The 10702-nt window shown below is 49.6% G+C and overlaps 2 protein-coding genes across 2 annotated transcripts; one reads left to right on the forward strand and one right to left on the reverse strand.

Moving 5' to 3' along the window:
* Positions 1 to 324: 324 nt before the first annotated feature.
* On the forward strand, positions 325 to 6942 carry FOBCDRAFT_248876 (ATP synthase alpha/beta family, nucleotide-binding domain-containing protein; the record flags this gene model as incomplete). Its single annotated transcript, XM_059610866.1, has 15 exons — positions 325 to 537; positions 592 to 622; positions 675 to 1099; positions 1164 to 1212; positions 1267 to 2131; positions 2400 to 2428; positions 2518 to 2525; positions 2716 to 3246; positions 3342 to 3402; positions 3458 to 3479; positions 3584 to 3632; positions 3694 to 3778; positions 3832 to 5396; positions 5828 to 5845; positions 5907 to 6942. The coding sequence occupies 15 exons, from the start codon at positions 325 to 327 to the stop codon at positions 6783 to 6785; spliced, it is 4830 nt and encodes a 1609-aa protein (XP_059466956.1). The 3' UTR covers positions 6786 to 6942.
* A 213-nt stretch (positions 6943 to 7155) lies between these two features.
* FOBCDRAFT_23213 (ACT domain-containing protein) lies at positions 7156 to 9034 on the reverse strand. The gene is made up of 2 exons (XM_031176584.3): positions 8664 to 9034; positions 7156 to 8552 (listed from the first exon to the last, which is right to left on the reverse strand). The coding sequence occupies exons 1-2, from the start codon at positions 8685 to 8687 to the stop codon at positions 7404 to 7406; spliced, it is 1173 nt and encodes a 390-aa protein (XP_031047717.1). The 5' UTR covers positions 8688 to 9034; the 3' UTR covers positions 7156 to 7403.
* Positions 9035 to 10702: the final 1668 nt, after the last annotated feature.

Consider the following 10702-nt stretch of genomic DNA (forward strand, 5'->3'; position numbering starts at 1 on the left):
CCGGAGACTTTCTCGGATACATCCCAACTGGTTATAATAAGCAGCTCTGTTGGCAATAGTATTTCTGTACTGGTTGGAATCAGCTTATCTCATCTGTTTTATGCGTCGTAACCCTACGTGATGATCTAAAAGCTGACAGCCTCCATTCTGGCGCCGTTCAGAAGTGTCAGCATTAAGCGCGATCACTACCTCGCGCGGCAGTTCGGATCTTTACGCTCTTGTTAATATCAAATACTTATAGAAAGTGAGGATATAAAGGAGCAGAGATACGCACTTTTGTATGTTCTTCTTAGACCCATATTAAGATAATATTCTTACTAAATCATGGATGCCCAGAATCAAGAACTCAACTTCGACGTCTGCGTGGTAGGAGCAGGACCACTCGGTCTTCTAGCACTTAAGAACCTTCGCGAGCAGGGACTCAATGCAAAAGCGTTTGAAAGGCAAGAGTACGTTGGTGGAACTTGGCATGCGTCAAACAATATCGAGCAGACAACTGCATTGGAGTACACGACAGCCAACACCTCCAAGCAATGCGTATGTTTCTTTTACTCTTCAAAGGGGGCAGATCGCAGTGTTAATAGCTTCTAGTGTTCCATTACTGATTTTCCTATGCCCGATGGTAAGCCAGCCGTACATTGCTCGTATGACCGTGAAACTCATAGTGTTTCTAGACTTCCCTGTGCACCCCCCTCAGAAGGATCTCGAAAGATACTTCGAATCTTACGCCGAACAGTTTGGCCTATATCCGCACATACGATTCTCAGTCTCAGTTGACCATATAGAACGCGATGAGCCACGAAAGGCCTGGAGAGTCTTTCTCAAGGATGTTAAAACGGGGGTTGAAGAGGTCAGAACATTCGGTCGCGTAGTTGTCGCTACAGGCATGCTCAATACCCGCCATCTCCCCCACGTGAAAGGTCTAGAGAGGTTTTCTGGGGATGCCATTCACTCGCGGCAGTTCAAAGACGCCTCAAAGTACCAGGGCAAGAACGTGGTTGTCGTAGGTATTGGCGCAACTGGTGTGGATTCGACCTCGTTCTTGGTTAAAGCTGGAACCAACAAGGTCTATCTTAGCCATCGTGGCACCGTCTTCGTGGTAAGGACTCCAGCTCCAGCCAACTTCAGCTTCAGCTTCAGCTTCAGACCCTGATCATTCTTAGCTCCCCAGGAGAGTCAAGGGGAAGGCTTTCGAGCACACATTGAGTCGTCGTGTGTCCATTTGTGTGAGAACAATAGGCAACATCATGCCAAATATCTTTGCAGGTCTCATGACCAAGATGATGATCAATATGCGAGATAAAGAATGGCCACACTTGAAGGAAGTATTCGGTACTCGACCGGTTGATGGAGTCCTCCATCGAGTTCCATTGTTCTCCGAGCATCTGGCGGATAACCTCAAAGATGGCACAGTCAAATCTGTACAGGGCATCAAGGAAGTAACTGGTCCCAAGACTATTACTCTTACAGACGGTACGGTTTTGGAAGATGTCGATGCCATCATCTTCTGCTCGGGCTATGGTTATGACTTTTCTATCGTCGAGGGCCCTGGCGATCCGACCGACCCGGCCATTGCCCCTGACCACCACAAGCGGATTGAGGCGACCAAGTTCTACGGCGAGGAAAACAAGTTTGCACGTCTTTTCCATGGCTTCATCTCGGAGCAGTTTCCCGACTCATTGGCGTTCCTTGGCCATATGATTATCATGAGACCTCCATTCGTACTTTACGATCTCACTACCATGGCTCTGGCGAGCTTGTGGTCTGGAGACTACCCCATGCCGTCTGCCGAAGAGAGGCGTAGGGATATTGATGATCACTATGACTATGTTGTCAAGACACTCCAGAGAGGCCCGGCTCCTCATCCTGGATTTAGGTGGAGGGCAAAGCCAACTTACGAGTTTCTGAACCAAGCAGCAGGTACAGGAGTCACCGATCGCTTGGGGTGCTTCACTTGGGAAGCCTGGAAGCTGTGGTGGAACGACCGAAAGTTTTACAACTTGCTTATGGATGGAACTGATGTGCCCGCGGTTTACAGGTTGTTTGAAACAGGTCGAGGTCGCAAGCCTTGGCTTGGAGCCAGAGAGTCTATAGAGAAGACAAACCAGGAGGTGAAGGAGCTGGGAGAGCAGTGGGAGAGGGAGAATAAGGATAAGAAGACAAATTAAACCGATGTTCATGTGGCAAAGAATTCATAGTATGGTATTTATAGCAACTGAAGTTGAGAAGTTTGAGGTTTTGGGCATCCAAGACTTTATATAGTTAAATCAAACAATAAGCCCAAGGTCATTTATCTAAAGTTGCTACTTGAGATAGCTACAGGTAGGTATCTGTAACTGGGCAGTATATATAGTAGGAGGAAGGGCAGACGCATCAAGATCGTAATGGACTACTTATAGAAAAGCCAAGCGACAAAATCAGCTATTCCGTGAGTTATTCGATTGCCTATATAAAATTTGGGCTCCTACACCAAGGTATTTCTCTTCTTCAATGTACCCTCGAATTAATGTCGACTAGGCACTCAGGTCAGTAGCGCTGTTGTGCATAATGTTTCAGTGCAGCCTCCGTCCAAGCGCTAACCTATAGCTCAGCTATAACCCATTGGAGAATTGGCTCCCATCTACCTTAATCAACAACATACTCCAGATCTCCCACTTACACTTCTGTGAGCTTGAAACCACAAAACATTTATCGCAAAAAAGGCATCAACTGTAGCTTATGCTCGGCATTCGTCCTACTCTTAGAGCGAGGCGTTCCCTGCTGGATCTAATCCGCACCAGAGGCGAAGACGACGACAACAACAGCCAGCGAGAGCAAGGGAGCGACAGTGACGACGATAGCCTTAGCTCAGGCTCCGGGGCCAGAGGTAGCCGTTACAGAGGGAGCTTCAGTGATAAAGCCCCTGCGCCTCCCGTTAACGTTGCTACTGTTCGAGACCCCACCCGCAAAGCATCGTCATCATCCTGGCTCCACTCAAGAGCTGGGAAAGCAAGAGCAGCAGCTCTAGCGTTGGTGGACGTAGCTCGTCAAGTGCCTCTGCCAAACTCTCCACCACCATCTCCATCTCCATCTCTGTCTCCATATTCACCTTCATCAAGACCTCAACCTTCATCTCAGCCGCCTCCTTCGTCAACCCTCTCCCCCGGTTCGACAGCATCTTCCATCCGGCCCCAGTCGCCGCATTCTCCTACCTCTCCTCATCTTCAATTAGACAACGCGCCAGTTTTGTCGTTGAAGATGCCTCCTGTGCGTTGATTCCCGACCTCCCCCAAGCTTGCTGGCGACAACGCGGCGCATTTTATGCTGCTTGGTTCTCGATGCTGACTTACGGCCATTTGTAGAAAACACCAAAGGCTGCTAATAACAGCAGCAAGACCAATGAGGAAGATGGATACCAAACCGGTATGTTCTTTAACCAAGTTCAACCACCTTGCGGTGTCGCTAACACTATCTGCAGGTAAAATCTACTCCATTTCTGGGTCAGTGCCTACCGATTTCTTCAGCCTACGATCTATTCTCGACCCCCCAAAAAACACTCGAACCGATATTTTGACTGTCAACATGTCATGCTGACTTTGTACAGTCCCGTTGTCGTGGCTGAGGACATGATTGGTGTTGCCATGTACGAGTTGGTCAGTTGCTATCATCCTCCATCGTCATCATCCGCCACGATCTAACCCACCGCTATTACAGGTCAGAGTAGGACATGACAACCTCGTTGGTGAAGTTATTCGAATCAGTGGCGATCAGGCCTCTATTCAGGTTTACGAGGAGACATGTACGACAGCCCATGATGAACCTCCAACAATAACAAGCTAATCATCATCGCAGCCGGCGTCATGGTTGGTGACCCTGTTACCCGTACCGGAAAGCCCTTGTCAGTCGAACTCGGTCCCGGTCTCCTCAACGGTATCTACGACGGTATCCAGCGTCCCCTCGAGGCTATTTCCAAGATGGCTAAGTCCATTTATATCCCCCGTGGTATCGCCGTCCCTGCCCTCGACCGCGAGAAGAAGTGGGAGTTCACACCCTCCGTTAAGGTCGGCGACCACCTTTCCGGTGGTGATGTCTGGGGCTCTGTCTTCGAGAACTCTTTCCTCGCAGACCACAAGATTCTGTTCCCTCCTCGTGCACGAGGAACTGTTACCAAAATCGCTGCCAAGGGCGAGTACACCGTCGTCGAGAACATCCTCGAGGTCGAGTTCGATGGCAAGAAGACAGAGTATCCCATGATGCAGACCTGGCCTGTCCGAGTACCACGTCCCTCCAACGACAAGAAGTCCGCCGATCAGCCCTTCATTGTCGGTCAGCGAGTTCTCGACGCTCTTTTCCCTAGTGTTCAAGGTGGTACCGTCGCAATTCCCGGTGCTTTCGGTTGTGGAAAGACTGTCATTAGCCAGTCTGTGTCCAAGTTCTCCAACAGTGACGTTATCGTCTATGTTGGTTGCGGTGAGCGAGGTAATGAGATGGCCGAAGTCTTGAAGGATTTCCCCGAGCTCACCATTGAGGTCGATGGCCGCAAGGAGCCTATCATGAAGCGAACCACCCTCATTGCCAACACCTCGAACATGCCCGTCGCTGCCCGAGAAGCCTCCATTTACACCGGAATTACCGTCGCCGAATATTTCCGCGACCAGGGTCTTAACGTGGCCATGATGGCTGACTCCTCTTCCCGATGGGCTGAGGCTCTTCGAGAACTTTCTGGTCGTCTAGGAGAAATGCCTGCTGATCAGGGTTTCCCTGCCTACCTGGGTGCCAAGCTTGCCTCGTTCTATGAGCGAGCCGGTCGCGTTCAGACTCTTGGTTCTCCCGAGCGCGAGGGTAGTGTCAGTATTGTCGGTGCCGTCAGTCCTCCTGGTGGTGATTTCTCGGATCCCGTTACTACATCCACTCTGGGTATTGTGCAGGTCTTCTGGGGTCTCGACAAGAAGCTTGCGCAGCGAAAACATTTCCCCTCCATCAATACATCGTTATCTTACAGCAAGTATAACACCATTTTGGATAAGTATTACGAGAAGAATTACCCCGACTTCCCTCGACTCCGCGACCGCATCAAGCAACTTCTGTCTGATTCCGAGGAGCTTGACCAGGTTGTTCAGCTTGTTGGAAAGAGTGCCCTGTCTGACCCTGACAAGATTACATTGGATATCGCAGGCCTGATCAAGGAAGATTTCTTGCAGCAAAACGGTTACTCGGACTATGACCAGTTCTGTCCTATCTGGAAGACAGAGTGGATGATGAAGCTCATGGTGGGCTTCCACGACGAAGCCCAGAAGGTTATCGCGCAGGGCCAGAGCTGGGCCAAGGTACGAGAGGCTACTTCTGACCTGCAAGCCAACCTACGACAGTTGAAGTTTGAGGTTCCCACCGACGGCCAGGATGTGATCTCCAAGAGAGTAAGTTGTTGTTTGGTGGCATACACAAGGCATGCGCTAACTCAATTCTAGTACGAGGAGATTCAACAGAAGATGACAGACAAGTTTGCGGCTGTCATGGACGAGTAATGTAATACTAATGTTGCATTACTGGTTGTTTCTGTGTTGAAGCTATAGATAGGTCATGCTGGGGGATAGGTCAGAAGATGACCGGTATTCGATTACTGTTTGCGCCGCCCCATAGTCTAGTGTACTCGCTCAATATCAATTTGTTCTAAATACAAGGCCATTCATTATATCTCGTCCATTTATCACGAGATGGTTGTTGAAAGTATACTACGTAAGAGAGGAATGGAGATATAGTGGATCAATGAGGTGAAATGGATGAGCTGATGTGGGGCTTCTGCAGGTTAAAGTGCATTCAGCGTCAACTGTAAGAAGCATTACTTTAGACCTGCAATGGAACTAATGTGAGTTTTTTTTAAGGCAATCTCAAATATACTCTTGCTTGAAATCTATCATAAAGTTTAGGACGATTTTAACAAACTGAAAACTCAAGGCCCTCAATCCCCTTTCAATCAGCCCCTCACTGCCCGAACAATGTCCGAAGAACTTCAGGATGAAGTTGAAGCAATTAATTCCATCTACGGCGACGACAGCCTCGTCCCGACAGAAGACGACTCCTCTGTATTTATTCTCAAACTGCCAGGCGATGCATCCTCTCTGCGTCTGAAATTCCCGTCTGATTACCCCTCTAAGCCCCCCAGTGCCCTCAGTACACACCACAGTTCCGGTGGTGTCAAAGGCGCTGGTGCTCGTGATCTGGCACTCTTCCGAGACGCTCTGGGCGAAGTATTTCAAGAGGGCCTGGTTTGTCTATTCGATGCCGTGGAGGAGTTTACGCGGCGTGCGGAGGAGCAGAAGCCAGAGCCTGAAAGTGAGCCCCAAGCTCCATCGACACCTGAAGAAGAAGACTACGAGCAACCAGACTTTCCTCCTCCGGAATGGGTTCTATCCGATCTTGTGACAGAGTCAAAATCAACATTCTTAGCACATGTCGCACGAGTGACTTCTCCTGATCAGGCTCGATACTACGTCCAACTCTTGCTCTCATCAGACAAACGCATACGCAGCGCCACGCACAACATGACAGCATGGCGGATCCGTGGCCCCGGGGCTACGAGTTTCCAGGATTGCGATGATGATGGCGAGACAGCTGCCGGTGGAAGGATGTTGCATCTGATGCAGGTCATGGATATCTGGGATGCCATGGTGGTGGTGACGAGGTGGTACGGCGGTGTTCAGCTAGGACCTAGAAGGTTTGCGCTCATCAATGCCGTAGCTAGAGACGGGTTTGTAAAATCCGGTTTGGTAAAAGAAGAGAGGCAGGAGAAGAAAAGGGGGAAGTGAGCAATGAGGTCCTGATATCGTGACCCTTTCCTTCAGGTCAGCTTACCGTTTGATCTTCAAGAGACTGGGTTCTAGATACGGTAATAATTGGTAAAGATAAGCTTGAACGACGTGTAAGATCATGGGAAACGATGTACTGGCCGAAGGTACTTTATAATATCCTTATTTTAAGTGATGGGCTTGACAACCCCAGAGCGTAATGATTGCCGGGGGTTCAACCCACACCATGCCTTGCGAATAATCTAACTTCCATTACGTCCAATATCTCAAAAACGACTGAGGGCCATTTAAATATAACTGTGGGACTTTCACGCGCATGCTGCGCGGTATGGGAGACGGGATTATAACATCAGCAACAGAGTGTTTCACTTGGTACTATAACATGGTATCAATATAGAAGCCAGGCACATCTCCAGGAACTTTTCCCCTGACAAAATACTGAAATTCTCAAGTCAGATAATGATTTTACACAAACCCAACAGCCCGGCTTCTTAGAAAACAAACGCCATCTCCGTTGCGCCATTGGTCATAGGCTCATAGATTGTGAGCTTTCCATAATTTTACATCATTGTGACAGTCTTATCTTCCATCGCAAGTATATTGATCAAGCTCAAAGCATCACAGCTCTTCACTGAGCAATGGCTTCAATATACCCATAGCCCTGACAGACTGCTCTTCAGAAAGAATCACAGCACCTGCCTGAGCAGTCGAGAGATAAGATAATTCAGAACTCGCCGCTATCTGGGTGTCTTGTACGAGTATACCAGCGACACCGCAAACAATACCCGTGGCCTCCAGAGGAAGAGTTTTCAAGTCCAGGAAGATCGGTATCAGGCTAGCATCTGTGTCCCCAACGAGGGAGTCGCCAAATATGTCGAGAAGATTCTTGTCGAGCAAGAGGGATGGCGGGTCATCCTGAGCAAGAGTGACGGACATAAATCGAGGCTGCGAGACGAGCGCTGAGATGATGCATGTGTAGAGCTTTGTGTCCACATTGTCTGCCCAACTTGGTCGGCGGCCGTTTCCTGTTGCGTGACGGCTGATTGAAGGCCTTTGATGGGTGAAGTTTGCAAGCTGCGATGCTTCGCGACCTGAACATTGCACCAATTCAAGCGCTTCCTCAATCTGGGGTGCCACATGCCTCTTCTTAAGTGTACCAAAAATGCGTGTTTGCAACTCAGCGACATTGAGAGGGAGGCCCTCATGTGGCGGAGAAGTTGCAGACAACCCAGTGCCCTGCTTGTGATTGGCAGCGGAAGTGATGAAGTTGGACTCGTTGTCGGACAGCTCGAAGCCTTTTGCGATGAGAGACTTGACCACGTTTTCCCGCTCTTTCGTAGGGACTAGGATGAAGTCTGAGTAATAGGTCGTGATGAAGAAGATGGGGATACCAGCGAGGGCTAGCGGAGAGGTCAATTCCATCACACGACCGCCTGCATCAAGCCCAGCGCTTATGACTGAAAGTACCATATAGGATTCTTTGGAAACGGAAACAGTTTTCGCAATGTCGCGCGGCATGGCTTTAAGGACTGGCTCGAAGACATTTTGAGCCCATGAGGTGTGACAGACAACCGAACACTCAAGAGGAGTGATGCTAATATTCAGAAAGCCATGCTGGCCATCAGGTGTGAGTCCCTGCAACTCGTACTCGGGCGAATCGCGCAGGCCTCCCGTTCCCTGAGATTGTGGCAGAAGTACTCGGAGAATTGGCTGGAGCAGGGTCGAGTAGAGGCTGAGAGGGATGTGAATCAGCGTATATGTGCCATCCTAGAGATAAAATGTCAGGATCGAAGTAACTCTTTGGAAAGTTACTTCTAACTGCTGCCGCTGCTGATACACCAAAGGATCAATTCTTTTGCGAGGAGGCGTAACACTTACAAGAAATGATACCTGCGCGTTCATGATGAACGGCTAGCATTGGAGAGGTCCAGGGCCCTTGTGCTACGGGATTGGGTCAAGGTGTAGATGGAGCGCAATGCAAATGTTCTACTGTTGGCAGAGTCAAGCTGGTTGTAGCTTGCGACAAGTCGGCGCGATGTAAAAATCGAGTGACCGACTCGATCATGAAGATGTTTCGTCTCAGCGTTGTTGTAAGGTTTGGGCTAAGCTGGAGAGGAACAAGAGACAAAGGAGCAGCCAGTGCCCGAAAACCCGGTAAACTTTGATTTGGTCTAGAGTGCAGGCAAGATTTGAAGGCGAAGAGTTTTGCGAGGGAATTGAGAAAGGTTGGAGGTAAGTCCAGACCAGACAATGGAGGGCACGATAAGGGTAAACCCACGTTATTAACTCTCTTCCTGATCTTACCTTTTAAAGAGTAACTTCAACTACTCCAAGTATCGCTATCTCTAAGCCGAACGGGAAGGGCACGTCCCTCGATCGAGCCCAGCCCTGCAGGCAGGGTTTTGCCGTCTGAGACCAGGTCCGGTGCCATGGCCAACTTGGGGACTAGTCCAGTTGGCCGAGTTGGCTATGACGGCAGAAACGTTGATGGACACGCATAGGTGGGGTATCCTGACTGGTAGCTCTTTTCAGGACACTGGCTTTGACCTCTTTGCCAGCGACTTGACTTTCAAAAACCCTGCTGGCAGCTAACCGTCTAAGCTCGACATGCTCTGAACATTTCCGTTTGCCTGCTGGTTTCGAGATATGTGTAGAGCTCCATGGGCAAACATTGATCAACATTATCCACGGGAGATAGACAGACTCGCGTCAAGAAAGGCTCTTCAGGGCTGCTTCGTTGCAGATCTTGGCCCAATGTCCGATGCACGTAGACACATTGCTTCTGTTCAGGTACGGCAGAGCCCGTAAAGTGCAGATGGCATCTATGATTGTGGCCGAGGTCGTTCCACGACAGCGACTGCAGGAAGCGTATGGCCACTGTCCTCCACGTCTGAACACGTCTGAACACGTCTGGGTTGTGGCGCCTTGAGCACAGAGCATCGGGAAATGTGCCATGTAACGCTGCCGCATGACAGCCATGCTCTCACTACGTTGCTATTAAAAACTGGTATTTGTTCGATATGAGTGCGTCACAGTTGTCCTGAGATCGGCTCGTGATGTAGGAGTCAACGATGAACGGATATTCTGATAGGTTCGGGTCCCTGGAGCACTCTCTCAAGGGAGCCCATCCCATCTGAGAATGAAGTCGGTTTTGGTGCGTGGGGGCAGGCAAGTGGTGAGCTGCCCTCTATCCTTGTACTGACTTGGGAAGATCGGAAGAGGACGAGATCCTTGTGTTGTGGTGTGCGAGTAGACGAGGTGAGGCAAGTGGTCACAACCAAGAACGTGAACCATGGTCCATGTCCTACGGCAACAGTCAGGAGCTAGATGAGCAGTATCGTAACGTTTTCTGACCGTACTCCCTTACAAAATTAAAATTATCGACTTGACAACTATCAAGTATTCACTATCTCAATCCTTTTCGCGTCCACATGAGGGATACGCAGTTGCTGCTTGCCTTGATCAGCTCAACCTTTGCTAGGCCATAGCTCGTACAGAGCCAGCCAAGGAGTACTATTTTGTTGATTCCATTCAGTAAGCGGGCGATCTTTGAACCTGAATGCATTCATCAGGCTAACGACAAGGTTGTGGAGGATGGCGATGTGTAGGTGTTGGTTGCTGTTGAGAATGAGGTGAGCTTCATGGCTTTTCGGTTAGAGCGTGTGCCGTTGTCACAAGTGAGGCGTCCAAAGATCATCCTCCTTGGTCTGGAGAGGATGGGGATCATACCTTCTGTAAGGTGACAAGCAGTTGGAAGCAACTCACCGACCAGCAGCTACCTTGCTGTGCTTCACCTTTTCGCCGTCACATGTGCATTTTATCGGACATAAAATGCCCTTTTCTTCACCTTGGAAACGTCACAATTCAGACTTGTCATTTTGGAGACATCCATGGATCCAGCTCGGGTCAGCTCCAAC

Source organism: Fusarium oxysporum, chromosome III (genome assembly GCF_013085055.1).
Source record: "Fusarium oxysporum Fo47 chromosome III, complete sequence".
Taxonomy (NCBI): Eukaryota; Fungi; Ascomycota; class Sordariomycetes; order Hypocreales; family Nectriaceae; genus Fusarium; species Fusarium oxysporum.

Bases quoted from the DNA above. Each gene is read 5' to 3' on its own strand.
- FOBCDRAFT_23213 (XM_031176584.3), bottom strand. From the start codon at position 8,687: ATGAACGCGCAGGTATCATTTCTT. The intron at 8,553-8,663 runs GTAAGTGTTACG...TTTTATCTCTAG, and splicing joins ACGCGCAGGTATCATTTCTT to GATGGCACATATACGCTGAT.